This window comes from Hordeum vulgare, chromosome 2H, assembly GCF_904849725.1.
Source record: "Hordeum vulgare subsp. vulgare chromosome 2H, MorexV3_pseudomolecules_assembly, whole genome shotgun sequence".
NCBI lineage: Eukaryota > Viridiplantae > Streptophyta > Magnoliopsida > Poales > Poaceae > Hordeum > Hordeum vulgare.
Window position 1 is genome coordinate 422,339,058 of NC_058519.1, and position 17,438 is coordinate 422,356,495.

The 17,438-nt window shown below is 43.1% G+C and overlaps 1 protein-coding gene across 1 annotated transcript; it reads right to left on the reverse strand.

Moving 5' to 3' along the window:
• Positions 1–15,769: 15,769 nt before the first annotated feature.
• LOC123427839 lies at positions 15,770–16,995 on the reverse strand. Its single transcript, XM_045111975.1, has 3 exons — positions 16,561–16,995; positions 16,392–16,470; positions 15,770–16,308 (listed from the first exon to the last, which is right to left on the reverse strand). The coding sequence occupies exons 1-3, from the start codon at positions 16,993–16,995 to the stop codon at positions 15,770–15,772; spliced, it is 1,053 nt and encodes a 350-aa protein (XP_044967910.1).
• Between the last annotated feature and the right edge of the window lie 443 nt (positions 16,996–17,438).

Consider the following 17,438-nt stretch of genomic DNA (forward strand, 5'->3'; position numbering starts at 1 on the left):
TAGTGGGGATAGCTTCTACCCACTTAGTGACGTAATCAACAGCAACTAAGATGTGAGTATACCCGTTGGATTTTGGAAAAGGTCCCATATAATCAATGCCCCAGACATCAAATGGTTCAATGACAAGTGAATAGTTCATAGGCATTTCCTGACGTTTGCTAATATTACCTATTCTTTGACATTCGTCACAAGACAAGACAAACTTACGGGCATCCTTGAAGGGAGTGGGCCAATAGAAACCTGATTGCAATACCTTGTGTGCAGTTCTATCTCCCGCATGGTGTCCTCTATAGGCCTCGGAGTGACACTTCTGTAGGATATGTCCCTGTTCATGTTCAGGTACACAACGTCTAATAACACCATCTACTCCTTCCTTATAAAGGTGAGGATCATCCCAAAAGTAGTGTCTCAAGTCAAACAAGAATTTTTTCTTTTGCTGGTACGTGAAACTAGGTGGTATATATTTGGCAACGATATAGTTTGCATAATCAGCATACCACGGGGCACTACGTGAAGCATTGATGACATTCAATTGCTCGTTGGGAAAGCTATCATCAATAGGTTGTGGGTCATCAAGAACGTTCTCCAACCTAGACAAGGTATCTGCTACGGGGTTATCAACACCCTTTCTGTCAACAACGTGCAAATCAAATTCTTTTAGCAAGAGAACCCATCTGATAAGTCTAGACTTAGCGTCCTTCTTCTCCATGAGGTACTTAATAGCGGCATGATCAGCGTGAATAGTGACTTTGGAATCAACTATGTAAGACCTGAACTTTTCACATGCAAACACGACTGCTAAAAATTCCTTCTCCGTAGTAGCATAGTTTGTCTGGGCACTGTCTAGAGTTTTACTAGCGTAGTGAATAACTTTCAACTTCCTCTTTGCCCTAGAACAGCACCAACAGCATAATAGCTAGCATCACACACGATCTCAAAAGGTAAGTTCCAATCATGTGGTTGAACAATAGGTGCAGTTATCAAAGCCCTCTTAAGTATTTCGAAGGCTTCCTCACAATCATCGTCAAAAACAAAAGGAATATCCTTTTGCAAGAGATTGGTAAGAGGCCTAGAAATCTTAGAGAAATCCTTAATAAACCTTCTATAGAAACCAGCATGACCAAGGAAACTTATTATACCTTTGATATCTATGGGGTATAGCACTTTCTTAATTGCATCAACCTTAGCCTTATCGACTTCAATACCTCTTTCAGAAATTTTATGTCATAAGACGATGCCTTCATTAACCATAAAGTGGCACTTCTCCCAATTCAAGACAAGATTGGTGTCTTTACATCTCTATAAGACTCGATCAAGGTTGCTGAGGCAATCATCAAAAGAAGACCCGTAAACGGAAAAGTCATCCATGAAAACCTCGACAATCTTTTCACAAAAGTCAGAGAATATAGCCATCATACATCTTTGAAAGGTGGCAGGTGCATTACATAGGCCAAAAGGCATAAGTCTATAAGCAAAGGTACCGAAAGGGCAGGTCAAAGTGGTTTTCTCCTGATCAGATTGTGCAACTGGTATTTGGGAGAAACCAGAATAACCGTCTAGAAAGCAGAAGTGTGTGTGTTTAGACAGCCTTTCTAGCATTTGGTCGATAAAAGGCAAAGGGTAATGATCTTTCCTAGTGGATTTATTCAGTTTCCTAAAATCGATCACCATCCTATAGCCAGTAATAATCCTCTGTGGGATCAATTCATCCTTATCATTAGGGACAACGATAATGCCTCCCTTCTTAGGAACGCAATGCACCGGACTCATCCAATCGCTATGAGCAACTGGATAGATAATACCCGCTTCCAGGAGCTTTAGTATTTCTTTTCACACTACTTCTTTCATCTTAGGATTCAATCTCCTTTGATGATCAGCAACTGGTTTGAAATCAGGATCGGTTTTAATCTTGTGCTGGCATAGAGTGGGACTAATGCCCTTAAGATCATCAAGAGTATATCCAATTGCAGCATGGTGCTTCTTCAGAGTTTTTAGTAACTTCTTTTCTTCATGCTCTGAGAGGCTAGCACTAATAATGACAGGATATATCTCCTTTTCATCAAGATAAGCATACTTAAGAGTATGAGGCAACTGTTTAAGCTCGAACACAGGATCACCCTTTGGTGGAGGTGGATCCCCAAGCAGTTCAACAGGCAAGTTATTCTTAAGGATAGGATAATGTTCTAAGACAACTCTATCTATCTCATCCCTTTCATCCATATGCATATCATTTTCATGCTCAAGCAAGTATTGCTCTAAGTGATCAGTAGGAGGCATGACAATAGAAGCTAAGGCAATAGTTTCATCCTTACTAGGCAACTCCTTTTCATGAGGTTGTCTACCAAACTTGGAGAAATTGAACTCATGTGACACACCTTCAAAGCCAACAGTGACAGTTTGCTTCTCACAATCAATATGAGCATTGATAGTATTGAGAAAAGGTCTGCCAAATATGATGGGACAAAAGCTATCTTGTGCAGTAGCAAGAACGAGGAAATCAGCAGGATACTTCGTTTTACCACACAAGACTTCAACATCCCTAACAATTCCCACAGGGCAGATAGTATCTCTATTGGCAAGCTGAATAGTGACATCAATAGGCTCTATCTCAACAGGTGAAATCTCATCTTTGATTTCATCGTATAAGGATTGAGGTATTGCACTAACACTAGCACCCACGTCACGTAAACCATGATAACAATGATCTCCTGTGTTAACAGAAACCACAGGCATGCCAACAACAGGCCTATGTTTGTCTCTAACGTGAGGTTTAGCAATTCTAGCAGCATCTTCACAGAAGTGAATATTATATCCCTCAACTTCTTCAGACAGAAGATCTTTGATAATAGCAATGCTAGGTTCAACTCTAATTTGCTCAGGGGTTGTAGGTGTTCTAATATAGCCTCTACGTATCACAGTTGAAGCTTTAGAATGATCCTTTATCCTAACAGGGAAAGGTGGTTTCTCAATGTAAGCACTGGGAACAACAGGATCATTATAGGCAATGACTTTCTCTTCAACTGGAGTGGGTTTAACTACATGGACTTCTAAGGGAGGATTATATTTGAACCACTTCTCTTTGGGGAGATCAATATGACCTGCAAAGGATTCACACAATGAAGCTACTATCTCAGAGTCAAGTCCATACTTAGCGCTAAAGTCACCAAAAGTATTTGTCTCAACAAAGGATTTAACGCAATCAAAAGTGAAATTCATACCTGACTACTTACCTTCTTCAAGCTCCCAATCTTCAGATTTGCGTGTAATTATCTCCAATAAATTCCATTTGAAGTCAATATCTCTCTTCATAAAAGAACCAATACAAGAAGTGTCAAGCATGGTGTGATCATCATGAGAAAGCCGAGCATAGAAGTTCTGAATGATAATTTCTCTCAAGAGCTCATGATTGGGGCATGAGTATAGCATTGATTTAAGCCTCCCCCAAGCTTGAGCGATGCTTTATCTGTCATGAGGCCAAAAATTATAAATATAATTCCGATCACGATGTACTAAATGCATAGGATAAAACTTTTGATGAAATTCCAATTTCAACCGATTGTAGTCCCATGATCCAGTATCATCACATAGCCTATACCATGTCAACGCCTTATCATTCAAAGATAAAGGAAAGACCTTCTTCTTGACCTCATCCTCGGGCACACCTGCAAGCTTAAATAAACCATAAACTTCATCTACATAGATTAGATGCAAGTCTCAATGTGATGTTCCATCTCCTGGAAAAGGATTAGCCAGCAGTTTCTCAAGCATACCCGAAGGAAATTCAAAGCAAATATTTTCAGCAGGTTCAGCAGGTTGAGGAGCAACTCTTTGTGCTTCCGTTCGAGGTGAAGATACCCCGAACAAGCCCCTCAAAGGATTAGTATCCATAGTGACAAGTGACAACAAATTTCAGCACACTATATGAATGTTTCCTTACCAAGTTCCACTTACCAAAGGCGCTTCGCTCCCCGGCAACGGCGCCAAAAAAGAGTCTTGATGACCCACAAGTATAGGGGATCAATCATAGTCCTTTCGATAAGTAAGAGTGTCGAACCCAACGAGGAGCAGAAGGATCTGACAAGTGGTTATCAACAAGGAAATATCTGCAAGCACTGAAATTGTCGGTAACAAGTGATTGTGTGGTGAGATGATTCGTAGCAAGCAACAAGTAACAAAAATAGCAACGGTGCAGCAAAGTGGCCCAATCCCTTTTGTAGCAAGGGACAAGCCTGTACAAAGTCTTATAGGAGGAAAAACGCTCCCGAGGACACACGGAATTTCTGTCATGCTAGTTTTCATCATGTTCATATGATTCGCGTTCGTTACTTTGATAGTTTGATATGTGGGTGGACCAGCGCTTGGGTACTGCCCTTACTTGGACAATCATCCCACTTATGATTAACCCCTCTCGCAAGCATCCGCAACTACGAAAGAAGAATTAAGACAAAGTCTAACCATAGCATTAAACTAGTGGATCCAAATCAGCCCCTTACAGAGCAACGCATAAACTAGGGTTTAAGCTTCTGTCACTCTAGCAACCCATCATCTACTTACTACTTCCCAATGCCTTCCTCTAGGCCCAAATAATAGTGAAGTGTTATGTAGTCTACATTCACATAACACCACTAGAGGAAAAACAAGATACAACATATCAAATTACCGAACGAATACCAAATTCACATGACTACTATTAGCATGACTTATCCCATGTCCTCGGGAACAAAAGTAACTACTCACAAAGCATAATCATATTCATGATGAGAGAGGTAATGAGTAGCATCAAGGATCTGAACATAAACTCTTCCACCAAGCAATCCAACTAGCATCAACTACAAAGAGTAATCAACACTACTAGCAACCTTACAAGTACCAATCGGAGTCGCGAGACGGAGATTGGTTACAAGAGATGAACTAGGGTTTGGAGATCAGATGGTGCTGATGAAGATGTTGATGGTGACGAGTCCCCTCCGATGAGAGGAGTGTTGGTGATGATGATGGCGATGATTTCCCCCTCCGGGAGGGAAGTTTCCCTGGCTGGAGCGTCCTCCCGGAGCTCTAGATTGGTTCTGCTCAAGTTCCGCCTCGTGGCGGCGAGGAATCCACGAAAAAGCTCCTCCCTCGATTTTTTTTCCTGGACGAAACCCTTCATATAGCAAAAGAGGGGGGCAAATGGGCCTGCAAGGTGCCCACAAGCCCTCATGGCGCGGCGTGGGGGGTGGTCGTGTCGTGCATGCTTTTGGCCTCCTGCACGCCCCCTCTGGCACTTCTTCGGCCCAGTATTTTTAATAAATCGGGAAAAAATCCTCGTTGATTTTTACGGCGTTTGGAGTTGCGCAGAATAGGTATCTCAACTTTGCTCCACTTTCTGGCCAGAATTCCAGTTGCCGACATTCTCCCTCTTCATGTAAACCTTGCAAAATAAGAGAGAAAAGGCATAAGAATTGTACCCTGAAGTGAAATAACAGCCCAAGAAGCGATAAATATCAACATGAAAACATGATGCAAAATGGACGTGTCAGTCGACCGCACCCAACTTGAGTATCAGGGGATACTGTGTGTCTCCAACACAACTCTCATAATACAACGTCGGATGCCTCTAAGTGTCAGCAATATCAATGGGGGGCTGCGACTAGCCGAACCCACCAAAATCCAAGGTACTCCGAGGAGTCCTCGACAAAACATTCTCGGATATTGCTTTATATGCATCAGATTCGAATTGTGTATTCGGTCAATAGTTCGGTTGCCCGTCTCCTATGATTGTGTCCTACATTCCGCTTTGTTCGGCTAGGTGTGCAAAGGGAGAACCATTGTGATTGTACTTCAAGTTTAATTGGTCAAGTACCTCAGTGGAGAAAGACGAAAACTGACTGTCACAATGAGCGCAAAGCTGGTCATCGATCTGATGACTCTATCACACTATAGACCGATAGAAGTTACATCGTAGGCCTTTCGTAAAATTGGCCGATGTGTTAATGGCTCGACCTCTTCTAACGTCGAACACTAATCGGGGGCTAGTCACTGCCCTCCCAAACTTTAAGCTCATATGACTAAGTGAAATTTATAAGGCCTAGATATCTGATTGCCTCATTTCTGCTAACACAACCGCCTCTAGGCACCGAGACGTCGGCTAAGGGTTGTCTTGTTGGTGCAGAAATGCCCTGCGTAGTATCTACAAAGGGGTGGAAGCCGATGATGATCCACTTTTAGATTATAAACAGTCGCAATGGAGCCATAATAGCATACAACATAAAATCTTTTGTATTCAAATATGTGATTGCTACCTTCCATGATCATCGTTATAAAGCTATAGATATGCACCAATTTGACTTTAAGACTTTAGCCAAGCTGGGTTGCTTGGTTCCCGTGCTAACCCCCCACGTTTCCCGATTGTTCGGCTAGGGGGTAAAGGGAGCATCTTTGTGATTGTTACTTCTGGGTCATCCAAGTTAGTACTTCATACTGGGTGAAGCCAAAATCTAGCCATCTTAAGAATATAATTGTTCGACAACGATGGAAAAATATGTTTTTGTTCATAAAAGACCATAGAGTTCGGGAACATTCCCCAAACAAAATCCTCAATATTTTTCTCCCACATTGGTCGGAGTTGAGGTTTCACGGTCATCGTCCACATGATATCCTAGGAAAAGGAACTTATAAATAAAGAAGTTTTCCCAAAAGATGTTTCTGACATTACGAAGTAATATAACATGTCTCTCCGCGTACCTTTGTTTATAAAACTGTATGGCCGGATTGCCTTGTTTGCCGTAAATCTTTGGCCTTATAAAGTCTTTATGAAGTAGGACAAACACTCATCGGCTATTGGCCGAGGAGGTTGAATCCAAAGGTCGGTCAACAATGTCTTGTACAATGTGAATCCGAGCATTAATGAGGTAAAGTAATTGGGTACGTAGAACCATTAAACATGACTTGTGTCAAACGTGACAAACTTTGTGACAGACAAATACTGATCCTTAATTCAACCACTCGTGACCAAATTAAGACTCTAGGGCTACTACATTGCCTATTTAATGCAGCAAATTCAAAGTGCAATACGGTTTACGAGGAGATTTGATCCACAGGTTGGTCGGCTGCTGATGATGAGGTGATGTATATATGCTTCTCGCCCCTCGTTGGACCCCAAGTGGAAGGTAGAGATGTAGTCAACAGCAAATTTCCCTCACACAGATAATGTAAGGTTTATCGAACGAGGAAGACTCCTAGGCTCAACAAGTAGGTGTCTTCCACCCTCACGCTAGCAGGAAACGTGGACCTGCACACAAAACAAATAACTTTTCTCCCAACGAGTATAGAGAGGTTGTTAATCTCTCCGGCCTTTAGTTTGCAAAGGATCAAAACACAAGCGGGAAGGTAATAGTGATTGCAATGGAAAAGTAAATAAAGCGGTAAATGGTGGAGGTGTAAGCAATGATGGTGATATGGACCGGAGTCACATGATGTTCACTAGTGATGTCTCTCTCCCAAAAGACGATAAACAACTATGCTAGGGTAAACAAATCACAAGTGGGCAATTGACAGAATTATGATCGCACCACAATGCTCATTATGCTCCTTGATAGTTAGAGGTTCAATAGTAATGGGGAATACACCAAGGCAAGTAGACCGTTTATTCATCAGCATCTACTTACTAATCATCCACCTTTATATATCTATCCAGAACATCTCTCCGATATTAAGTTGCGAGCCCCACCCAAAGTGTAAACTCAAAGCAACGGACAACTGCATTAACAAACTATGTGTAAGGTAAACAATCCTTGCAACCTTGGTCACAAGCACAGTTGTTTTCTCCCTGGTGGCAACAAGCACACCACCTAGTCTCATATTTATGTCACTCAAGCTAGACATCGAGGGGCCCGAACCCACAGTCATGCATAACGCTCCCTCTTGGAGTTACGATCTACTACTTGGCCAAAGCAATAAAAAGCAACGGAGAACATGCAAGAATCACTAAGGAACATAATATAAAAGGATAATCAAATATATAACTCATAACAATTTGAACATAATCTCATAATCCATCGGATCCCAACAAATCGAGCATAGCAAAAGCAAGAGAATTACATAGATGTCTTGATCATGTAGGGCAGCTCACAAGGACTAACCATTGAATCACAAGATTGGAGAGAAGACATCACATAGCTACTGGCCATGGACTCATGGTCCAAGGAAAACTACGCACGGCACATCCGGGAGGCATCCATGGCGGTGGAGAAGCTCCCGGAGGTCAGTCCTCCCTCCGGCACGGTGTCGGGAAGAAGTCTCGTGACGGTCCCAATCTTGGAAGCACTGGGGCGGCGGAACAATGGAGAAATTTGCGATTCCAGAAAGTTTGCGAGGGTTTCCTCACGGAACACTAAATATAGGCCAAAGGAGGGCACCGGAGGAGGTGGGGTCCACCCAGGCGACCTCCTGGCTCGTCCTGGGCCCTGGTCGCGCCAGCAGGCCGCCTGGGAGGCCCGTGGCCCCCCTCTCGCCCTCCTTCGGTGATCTCGAAGCTTCTGTTTCACTGATTTTTTATATATTTTTATGGATTTTTTCGGGCTTCGGAAAATTGGGTAAAAGACCCTGCAAAAAAGACACCAGCAGACAAAAATTGGCACTGGGTGCACTGAGTTAGTACGTTAGTCCAAATATGTGTAAAATGATATAAAAGTGTAGCAAAACATATAACATTGTCACCCAAAAGCTCATGGAACAAGCAGAAATTATAGATATGTTTGGGACGTATCAGCTGCACCCAACCTGAGTCTTAGGAACTACTAGAGCGTGTTCGAGTCCCTAATGTATGTTGCCGAGTAAGAGCTTGATCCTCAGGACGATTTCGCAGATCGACCGGAGTCTCACGGGCTACTAGGATCAGCGGTTTTATCTTTTTCCTTCACGTACATCTCGGGTTTTAGACCGACACACACCTTGAGGGCTACTGACTATACATCTCGGCAGTAAATAAATTATGGCGATCAAAAATAAATTCCACAAAAATCAGCTTACAGCTGAGGTGGTGCACGAGCTCGGAGTAGTCCGACATACAGCTCAGGCGCAAGTGGTTGGCTTCATAGAAAGAATTTCCAGCATTAAGCTCGGTTGAATTCCTTCTACTCATTTAAAAAGACACATGTAATCTATGACACCTCGGATGCCAACCTTCATCGAAGCTCGGCTGCATAAAGAGACACCTCGGATGCAGTTCGACGTTGGAGCTCGGACGCAAGAGGACACCACCACATGGGGAACACTTCAAACCCGAGGTGTGGCGTAAAAATAATAAGGCATTAAAAAGTTCCAAAGGCTTAAAGGCCTCCTCGGATGCCTCAGGTGTGAACTCTTTGGATTCAGCTCGACGATCCTCATAATCAAAGAGCGGAAGATTTGGTGAACCACTTTTCAAGACCGACGACCGAAGATGAAGAATAGTTTGAAAGAACCAAGGAGTCTCGAACTTGAATACCCATCCTTGACCTATTCTCGGAAATCGTGAAGTCATTAGCGGCCGAACTGGTGTTGGTCGAACATAAATTGGGAGGAGGACTCACCCCACAAGCCGAAGACTTTGGACGCGTGAAGATGTTGAGGATCAATATTATGACATTGGTGGCCATTTCAGGGGCTACTGAGGGAGTCCGGGACTAATGGGTCCTTGCGGCGTCGTCTTATCTCTACCGGCCAGACTCATGGGCCACTTTAGGTAGCCGATGACATATACGAGGAAGATTCCACAAGACTTGGTGATCAAGACAAGGACTCCTCTACACCTATGTAGCCAACTAGTACTTTTGTTATCCTAGGCCTATGGTGCATTATATAAAGTGAGGCCAGGCTAGTCGACATACAATCTCATATTGAGACAAATTAAGCTCATTACGATTAGGGTTTTAGACCACAACATCTGATCTCGAGATAGATCAATTATGTACTCGGTACTAATTCATCAATACAACAAGAGCACGACGTAGTGTTTTACCTCTATCAAGATGGACCGAACATGGGTAAACATTGTCTCCTTCGTCCCTTGTTATCCATCGACCCAAGACCCATAGTTCGGACCCCCTACTCGAGATCAGTCGGTTTTGACACCGACACCCCACCGCCATGACTAGCCATTGCTTCGGATGTGGAAGGGTAGGCGGCTTAGGTTTGGTGGAGGTGCACGACGAATATGGTTGTGGGGTGGTGAGGGGAAGTGGGATTGGGACAGGGGTGGGTGAACGTTGGTGCATTACGCGGTTATAATATGCATTAACAAGCACTTGGCGGGCACGCCGACGACCCGGTTCCTCGCATGGAAAACTGCATGGTGTGAAAATGCCGACGTGACCGTGATGTGACTACACATGCATGCGGGCACATGCCCGACCGATTGTGAAAGAGCCACATGGCATAGTGTGTCCCACTCGTCAGTAACAGCGACAGACTAATAGTCAACTCCCATAACCAATGGCAAACCCCCGTCTGGGCATTGGTGAGGGTGGATGGCGCGGTGAAGGAGAAAATAGCAGAAAAGGTTGGCTTGGACACAACTGGGGAGGACTAAGCAATGAGGGATACGAAAATAGAAATCCTATAAAAATAATCCTAAATTCAACAATGACCTCACAGGTTTTGCCAGTGGCTTCGCCACGACCTCTCCTCCCCAACCTGCCCTCAAGGGTGAAGTTAAAGAACCCTGATGCATAACTATGACATCAGCAAGCGGTGCATGTAATTCGTCCATTTTTTTCCAAATAGTAGTATGTTTGGTAAGTCTTAGGCTGTGTTTGTTAGCAAAATATTTTTAAGTATCTTTGGAGTACTAGAGTTTTTTAGATAATTGTAGTTCTATTTATGTGGGTGGTTTGGTTGCGTCTAAAATTTATGATTTGACACTAGAGTATTTGCCAAACCACGGCATTTTCTCTTTATAAAGAAAACATACCTCTTTTTTCAAAAATTGAGCAGATTGAGAAAATTGACACGTTTGTTTCCTCCTTGCAAAGGAGCCAACTCGATCGCCTCAATGCAGCTTCGCGTGTGGTGCATTTTCAGCACCAGCGTGGACCTTCTCGTGATGACCATCGATGCAGTGTGGTGCCAACATCCAAAATTGTGGGTTTAACTACACTAATCTTTGAAAAATGTCCTAGTTTTTTGCACAAATATGAATACAGCTAGGCTTGCAATCTGAAAAGTTGTTGGTCTACACATATGAATACAGCTAGGCTTGAAATTAATACAAATCAAATAGTTTACTGAAGCAAGCTCATAATTCAAACACAAATTAAAACACATCGAACTAGGCGTTGCCCTTGAGCCTCCATAGGTGCTCCACCAGATCGTTTTGCAGTTCTTAATGCAACTGCGGGGTTTGGATCTCCTGACGCATATTGAGAAGGCAGTCCATGCTGTCGGTACCTGGTGATCAACAACTGCAAGAGGACCCTGCCTGAAATATGGTTCGGTGTCAAACATTGGCTCGTCCTGCTCGCTCTCAATGATCATGTTGTGCAACATGACACAACAATTCATCGCCTGTGTCGGGTAGCCACCGGTATCCTTGCCTATGTGGTCAGAGTCCTGGAAGGCTCTCGCAGCAAAACCCTCTCTTTCAAGCGTGGGAAACTGGGAATGGTCTTTCTAGCGGCGGGGCAGCGGCTGTAGGCAGGGGTGGCGCCGGCATCGGCATGGCGGTGAAAGAGGAAGTGACGTTTGGTCGCGCGTGGGTCGAAATTGGGCGGGGAAAGGCATTTCTCGCGTGACAGTGCTGGTCCACGAGCCACTTCTCCTTCTGTCGGAACCCCCAAGTGCCCCCTAGTGCGCTGGGTTCGGCCTGGGATCGCCAGGCCTCAAAATGGCCTGAACCGGCGGAATTTGGCGTCAAGGGGGTGCGACTGGGGAATTTTTTGTGCGTCGGCAGAAAAAAGGCACCTTGGGGGCCTGTTGGGGGTGCGGCTGGGGCCCTTAGCTATGTGCATGTTCATTCAAGTTTATGTATCCGGATGTTTGTTTCACATGGTTGTCTATTCTCCAACGGCCACAGGTCAATATACTGCAGTTTTTAAATACTTTGGATGTTTTAATACTTTGTTATCAAACACAGCTTTACCACAAGAAATTCAGCAAACACACGGTATAAAATAAGGCATGGCCATGTTATTACCAAAACGAATATGATGATGCTTACAATAGATACCAACAAAGTAGATCATCCCACTTTGAATCATTCATAATGTGTAACATTGACAATGTTATTAAATGAAAATAATAGATATAGTAACATAATGATTTTCAAGTTAGAATATTATATTTGAATATGTAAGCTCTCTTGGTTTCCATGAACTGATCAATCATACTTTGATCGTTCGCAATTTTGTTTGTTTCTTTCCTTTTAATGTGAATTTTTTTTCTTACCACGTTCATGATATTATGGAAGTCATCCAGCATTATTTTTCTCTCTTCGACATATTATCCACTTTAAAATTAATACTATCTATGTTTCGCAATATAAGGTGTATAAGTTTTTTCAAAAGTCAAACTTGTGCATGTTTAACAAAGATTTTTAGAAGAAAAGGTATTAATATCTATGATACTATATTTTACAATTAGATTCATCATGAAATGTATTTCGTATTTTACTTATTTTGTATCGCTGATGTTGATATTTTATTCTAGAACGTTGATTTTCGTGAATATTTATGCACCTTACATTATGGAACAAAGGGAGTATCCTACATACTTTAGTTTTCTATATAAAGCCAAAAATAACCGGCCAGTAACCCATCCTACTCTTACAGGTGCGAAGCCTCACAACTGACATTATGAAGGCCGATGCTAATGAACCCTCAACTTAAATCCCTAAAGTCGGTACTCTCACCTCTTTGGTCCTGGTCTATCCCAACCCTAAATATTTTTGGCACACCGAGAAAAGCATAGGGAATTCGCTTATCTAGCCGTTTAAGGAAATCTCATAAATTTTTGGGTTCAAATCGATGCCATCGACAAGGCCATCGATGTGGCAGCTGATGTAGATGGCGACACGCTGATCTCTGATTTGGAACTGACGTACCTGAGGTTCATCACAATGGCCTCGCTCAGTTGGGATGTCAGGCCACGCTGACCTTTGCTCGCACAACCCTCATGGGTCGTAGATGATGCCACATTTGCGTTGCTGCATCTATCAACCCCATATTCTCTTCTTCTCGATGAGCACACTGAGGTGCGTGTCATCTTGATGAGCGTCTCCGGCATATTGGGATGTGGGGCTGCTAGACCCAACGAGGACCCCTGGTGACAATGTGATCTCCACCATCATCACCTTCTTCTACGGATGGTACAAAGTCGGACAACGGTTGTGGGCACAGAGTGGATGTCATGGAGTGCGGACGTCATGCGCCTTCTCCTCTGAAGGACTTCTACAGGGCGCTCTTCTAGGACGTGTTTGGTTGCCTGCATCCGCCCCAACCAGGCCCAGTTGGGCCACAAAATGTGCGTTTGGTTGCGAACCCAGTGGGCTATCTCGCATTGACACGAAGCTTAAAGCAACCCATGGCTCGTGTCGCTAGAAACTGCAGATTCAGGGGAGCAAGCCGAAAGTGAATGGGGATGGCGGGAGATGGAAATAGGGAACGGCTGCTCGGTGCCAAATCTAGCCTCACCACCAGTGGCGACAGGGACTCGGGTCTGCGCAAGCGGCGGCAGATCCGACAGCAGGAGTTGTTGTTCCCCTTCCATTTGTCCATCGTCTGGTCGTCCTTGACTTAGCCATGCCCCCCCCTTCGTCGTCCTCGTCTTTGATGCCGGTAAGAAACACCCCCTCTCCCCTATGTCAGGTAAGTTGTTAGGTCATCACGCAAGGTGTAAGATCAATTTCCCCATTGCTCAATGCACCCTTGTTGTGGACTAAGTTATGGACGCGCGGATACAGTTGGTAGTTCTGGCAGCAACATTGATGGTGTGATTTAGGTATGGCGCATGTTCATGCACAAGAGAGTTGTTCATCGTGCTGAGAGACTTGTCATCACTTATGCTCCAATGTTTATGTGGGAGCAGGAGAGGATCACCAATCTGGACTACATATATAACTGCAATGACATCGAAGCCGTGTGGATGCTTCGGATGAAAAGAGCACCATTTTCGGGACTTGCCCAAACGTTCGGGGGCAGGGGGCTACTAGAAGATAGCATAAACACTAGTGTGGAAGAGCAAGTGGCCATGTTCCTTCATGTTGTTGTCCATAACCATAGGTTCAGGGTTACCCACAACACCTTCACGAGATCGATGGAGACCATCTCAAGGTACTTCAAGCAAGTGCTCTATGTTGTTGAGATCAGAGGAGAGATGATCAAGTCACCAACCAGCCAGACTCCTGCCAAGATTCACACTTGTCCAAGATGGCATCCATACTTCAATGTGAGCACTGACAGTATGTAGTTCGTGACTTGATATGCTTGGTTTGTTCAAGATGAGCACTAACACAATCTTGCATTGCCATTTTAGGATTGCATTGGGCGATAGATTATACTCATGTCATTGACACAGTGTTGAGGTCACAATTTGCGTCATACACGGGGAGGAAGCACTACACAAGCCAGAATGTGCTTGCTGTTGTTGGCATTGATCTGAAATTCAATTATGTGCTTGTTGGTTGGAAAGGGTCAGCACATTATGCTAACATACTCAGTGACATCATGATTCATCCCGCTGGCATCAACATCCCTGATGGCAAGTTCTACCTAGGAGATGCTGGTTATGCTTGTCGGGTGGGTGTTCTTCCACCCTTCAAGAAAACCAGGTACCATCTGAGGCCTTATTTGGTTCCAGGGGAACTAATCCCCTAGTGGAACTAATCCACTAGGGGATCGAATTGATCCCTGCCTGTCACCAATCCAGTCCATAGCTCATCCATGTCAAACCCCTTCTCTTCAAACTCATTTGGTTCTCTCGAACTAAAAGGGGGGTTTGGTTCAACAAGAAAAACAAACATCCTAGATAACCATACAAAATTGATGTGCACCGTATAACAAGATAAACAAAAATCCTTGATAATCATACAAAAAATGGTGTGCAACATAGCATTTGAATGCAACACTGGCATATATAAGCAAGAACTTTTGTGATAATTCAACACAGATTACATATCATCCTTGATAATTTAGTACAAACTACTCCAAACTTTTGCGATTCATTCGAAAAATAAATAAACAACACTTGTTCCTCGATTGTGCACTTCTCGCCGATGGGCCTACTCATATCCATGTTCTTCAGCTGGCATTTCTGGTTCAAGCAAGGCATAATAAGGGTCATGAACCATGAACTCATCATTAAATAAAGACCTAATTAAGCAAAACTACATGATACTACAAGACCCATATATTTGCAAAACTACATGAATCAGACAGCAAATGCGTGTCTGATTAACAGAAATAAAGCAAAAAAATCTATGTACAAGATACTGAATCAGACAGCAAAACTACATGACCCATATATTTGCAATTCATTTCCAACAAGATATGCATGTAACTTTGTTCCACGATTCAGTTTAAACTACAGAGGAAACATCCACCACAATACCATGTACTCCGTTGAACCAAACCAGCAAATAGCATCAGATCCAATAGCAGAAACAGAGAAAATGCTAGTATGTGCCACTGCTAGATGCAAATCAGTAAATACTACTAGATCCAATAGCAGAAACAGAGCAAATCAGTAAATAAGTAAGCAAGCAGAGAAATTATAGTATGTGCCACTGCTAGATGCAAGATATTATAGTATACCTTACTCAAGCTAGTCTAGACAATTGCCTCCTTAACCACATGATGCGACTTGATGGATCAGCGCTGAGGAAAATCTCTCTCTTTTGTTCATTCATGAAAACATCAAAGGCATCTACTTTTTCTTCAGTGGTTAGCTCTTCAATTTCGTTCGCCACAGCGATGCATTTCTTGATTGAAAACTCATCTACATCAGCCTTGGCTCTCTCCCTTGCTGCAGCTTCCTCTTCAACTTGCTTGGTCTTCATGGCAATATAGCTCTCCATCATCCCTGCAACATCAGCTTTCTTGCATTTCTTTGGCTCCTTCTCCACTCGCTTCCCAACAGTACCTTGAACCTCCATAGGATCTTTTCCAACCGCTTTTTCTGGTTGCTGGGTAGAGATTCTTATCTCATCATCATCGTCATCACCATCCACTCTCTCTTCAATATCCAGAAACGTGCTCGCTCTCTCGAAAGGCTCATCGACATTATCAACTTGAGTAAGAATAGGATGTTGAGAAGGTTCAGATGACGTGAAGTTCAAAGTTCCATCAGCTATTTGTCCTACACAAGGAAAATGACATAAGAGATCAATTAAACATAAATGTGACAACCTGCATAACTCAGTATAAATAAGTTCAGCTCACCATCATGTAGCTCTCCTAAAGCATCAAACAATGGAAAGGAAGCCCTGTTGGAGCGGAACTTCTTCGCTTTAGGAAATGACTAAAAAGAGAAGAAATTAATTGGTGAATAGCCACACAAGAATTTATCACAATGAGGACAGAAGGCTAGATGAGGACAGAAGTAACTTACAATGAGAATATTTTCCCACAATGCAGGTTCAGCCACCACCATCTTCCTTGAGTCATCCCATGAGATTCCGCTTTGCATCCTTGCTTCTTTGAGGAAGCGATAGTCCCTTTTGAGTTCCTTTTCCTTATTTTGTATTTGCAGCTTTGTGAATAAAGCATATGGATGCTTCTCATTCATTTCTCTTGTTATCTTGTTCCATGCTTCAGTAGACCATCCATTGTCTCCCCTAAATGATGGGTTGTTATGCTCATGAAACAACTCAACTAGAGTCTTCTCTTGTTCAAAAGTCACTGATGCTCTAGCTTTTGGAGATGCCCCTTTCCTTTTTGAGGTACAACCTTTTGGAGACGTCCCTTTCCTTTTTGTACTACAAGCTTTTGGTGACAACTTCTTGGACGAAGCCACGAACTTTGGAGAACCTCTTCCAAACATCATAGATGTTGAGCACAATAATGTTAGTAACATTGTTATCTAACTTAGTCATGAAAAAATTACGTGCTAACAATTATGGAAAGAAACAAAGAGTTCAGATTACTAACTCTTTCCACATCCTCACTCCTCCCCACATCTTCCTTGCTAGTGTTGGCGATAAATGACATAATCTTCCCACATCTTTATTGCAATCATGTCTCTATCATTATCTCCATGAACTATTTGATTACTCAACGACTCCACATCATTGTGGTATTGATTATCACCTCCCGGGAGATCAACAAAATCCCTCGCTGGTATGTTATTGGGCTGATTGTCTAACCACTCCTCGTCACCTTTATGCATTCTAATGATATTATGAAAAACCGCAGCAGCTGCCGGTATCTTGACTTGGTTCTCTATGCGATGAAATGTACCAACTTTGAGGATAGGAAATCGTTTTTTCA

Coding starts and splice junctions, on each gene's coding strand:
- LOC123427839 (XM_045111975.1), bottom strand. CDS start 16,995: ATGATGTTTGGAAGAGGTTCTCCAAAGTTCGTGGCTTCGTCCAAGAAG. Junction 16,471..16,560: donor TGTGGGAAAATATTCTCATT/GTAAGTTACTTC, acceptor TTCTCTTTTTAG/TCATTTCCTAAAGCGAAGAA. Junction 16,309..16,391: donor TTTAGGAGAGCTACATGATG/GTGAGCTGAACT, acceptor TTCCTTGTGTAG/GACAAATAGCTGATGGAACT.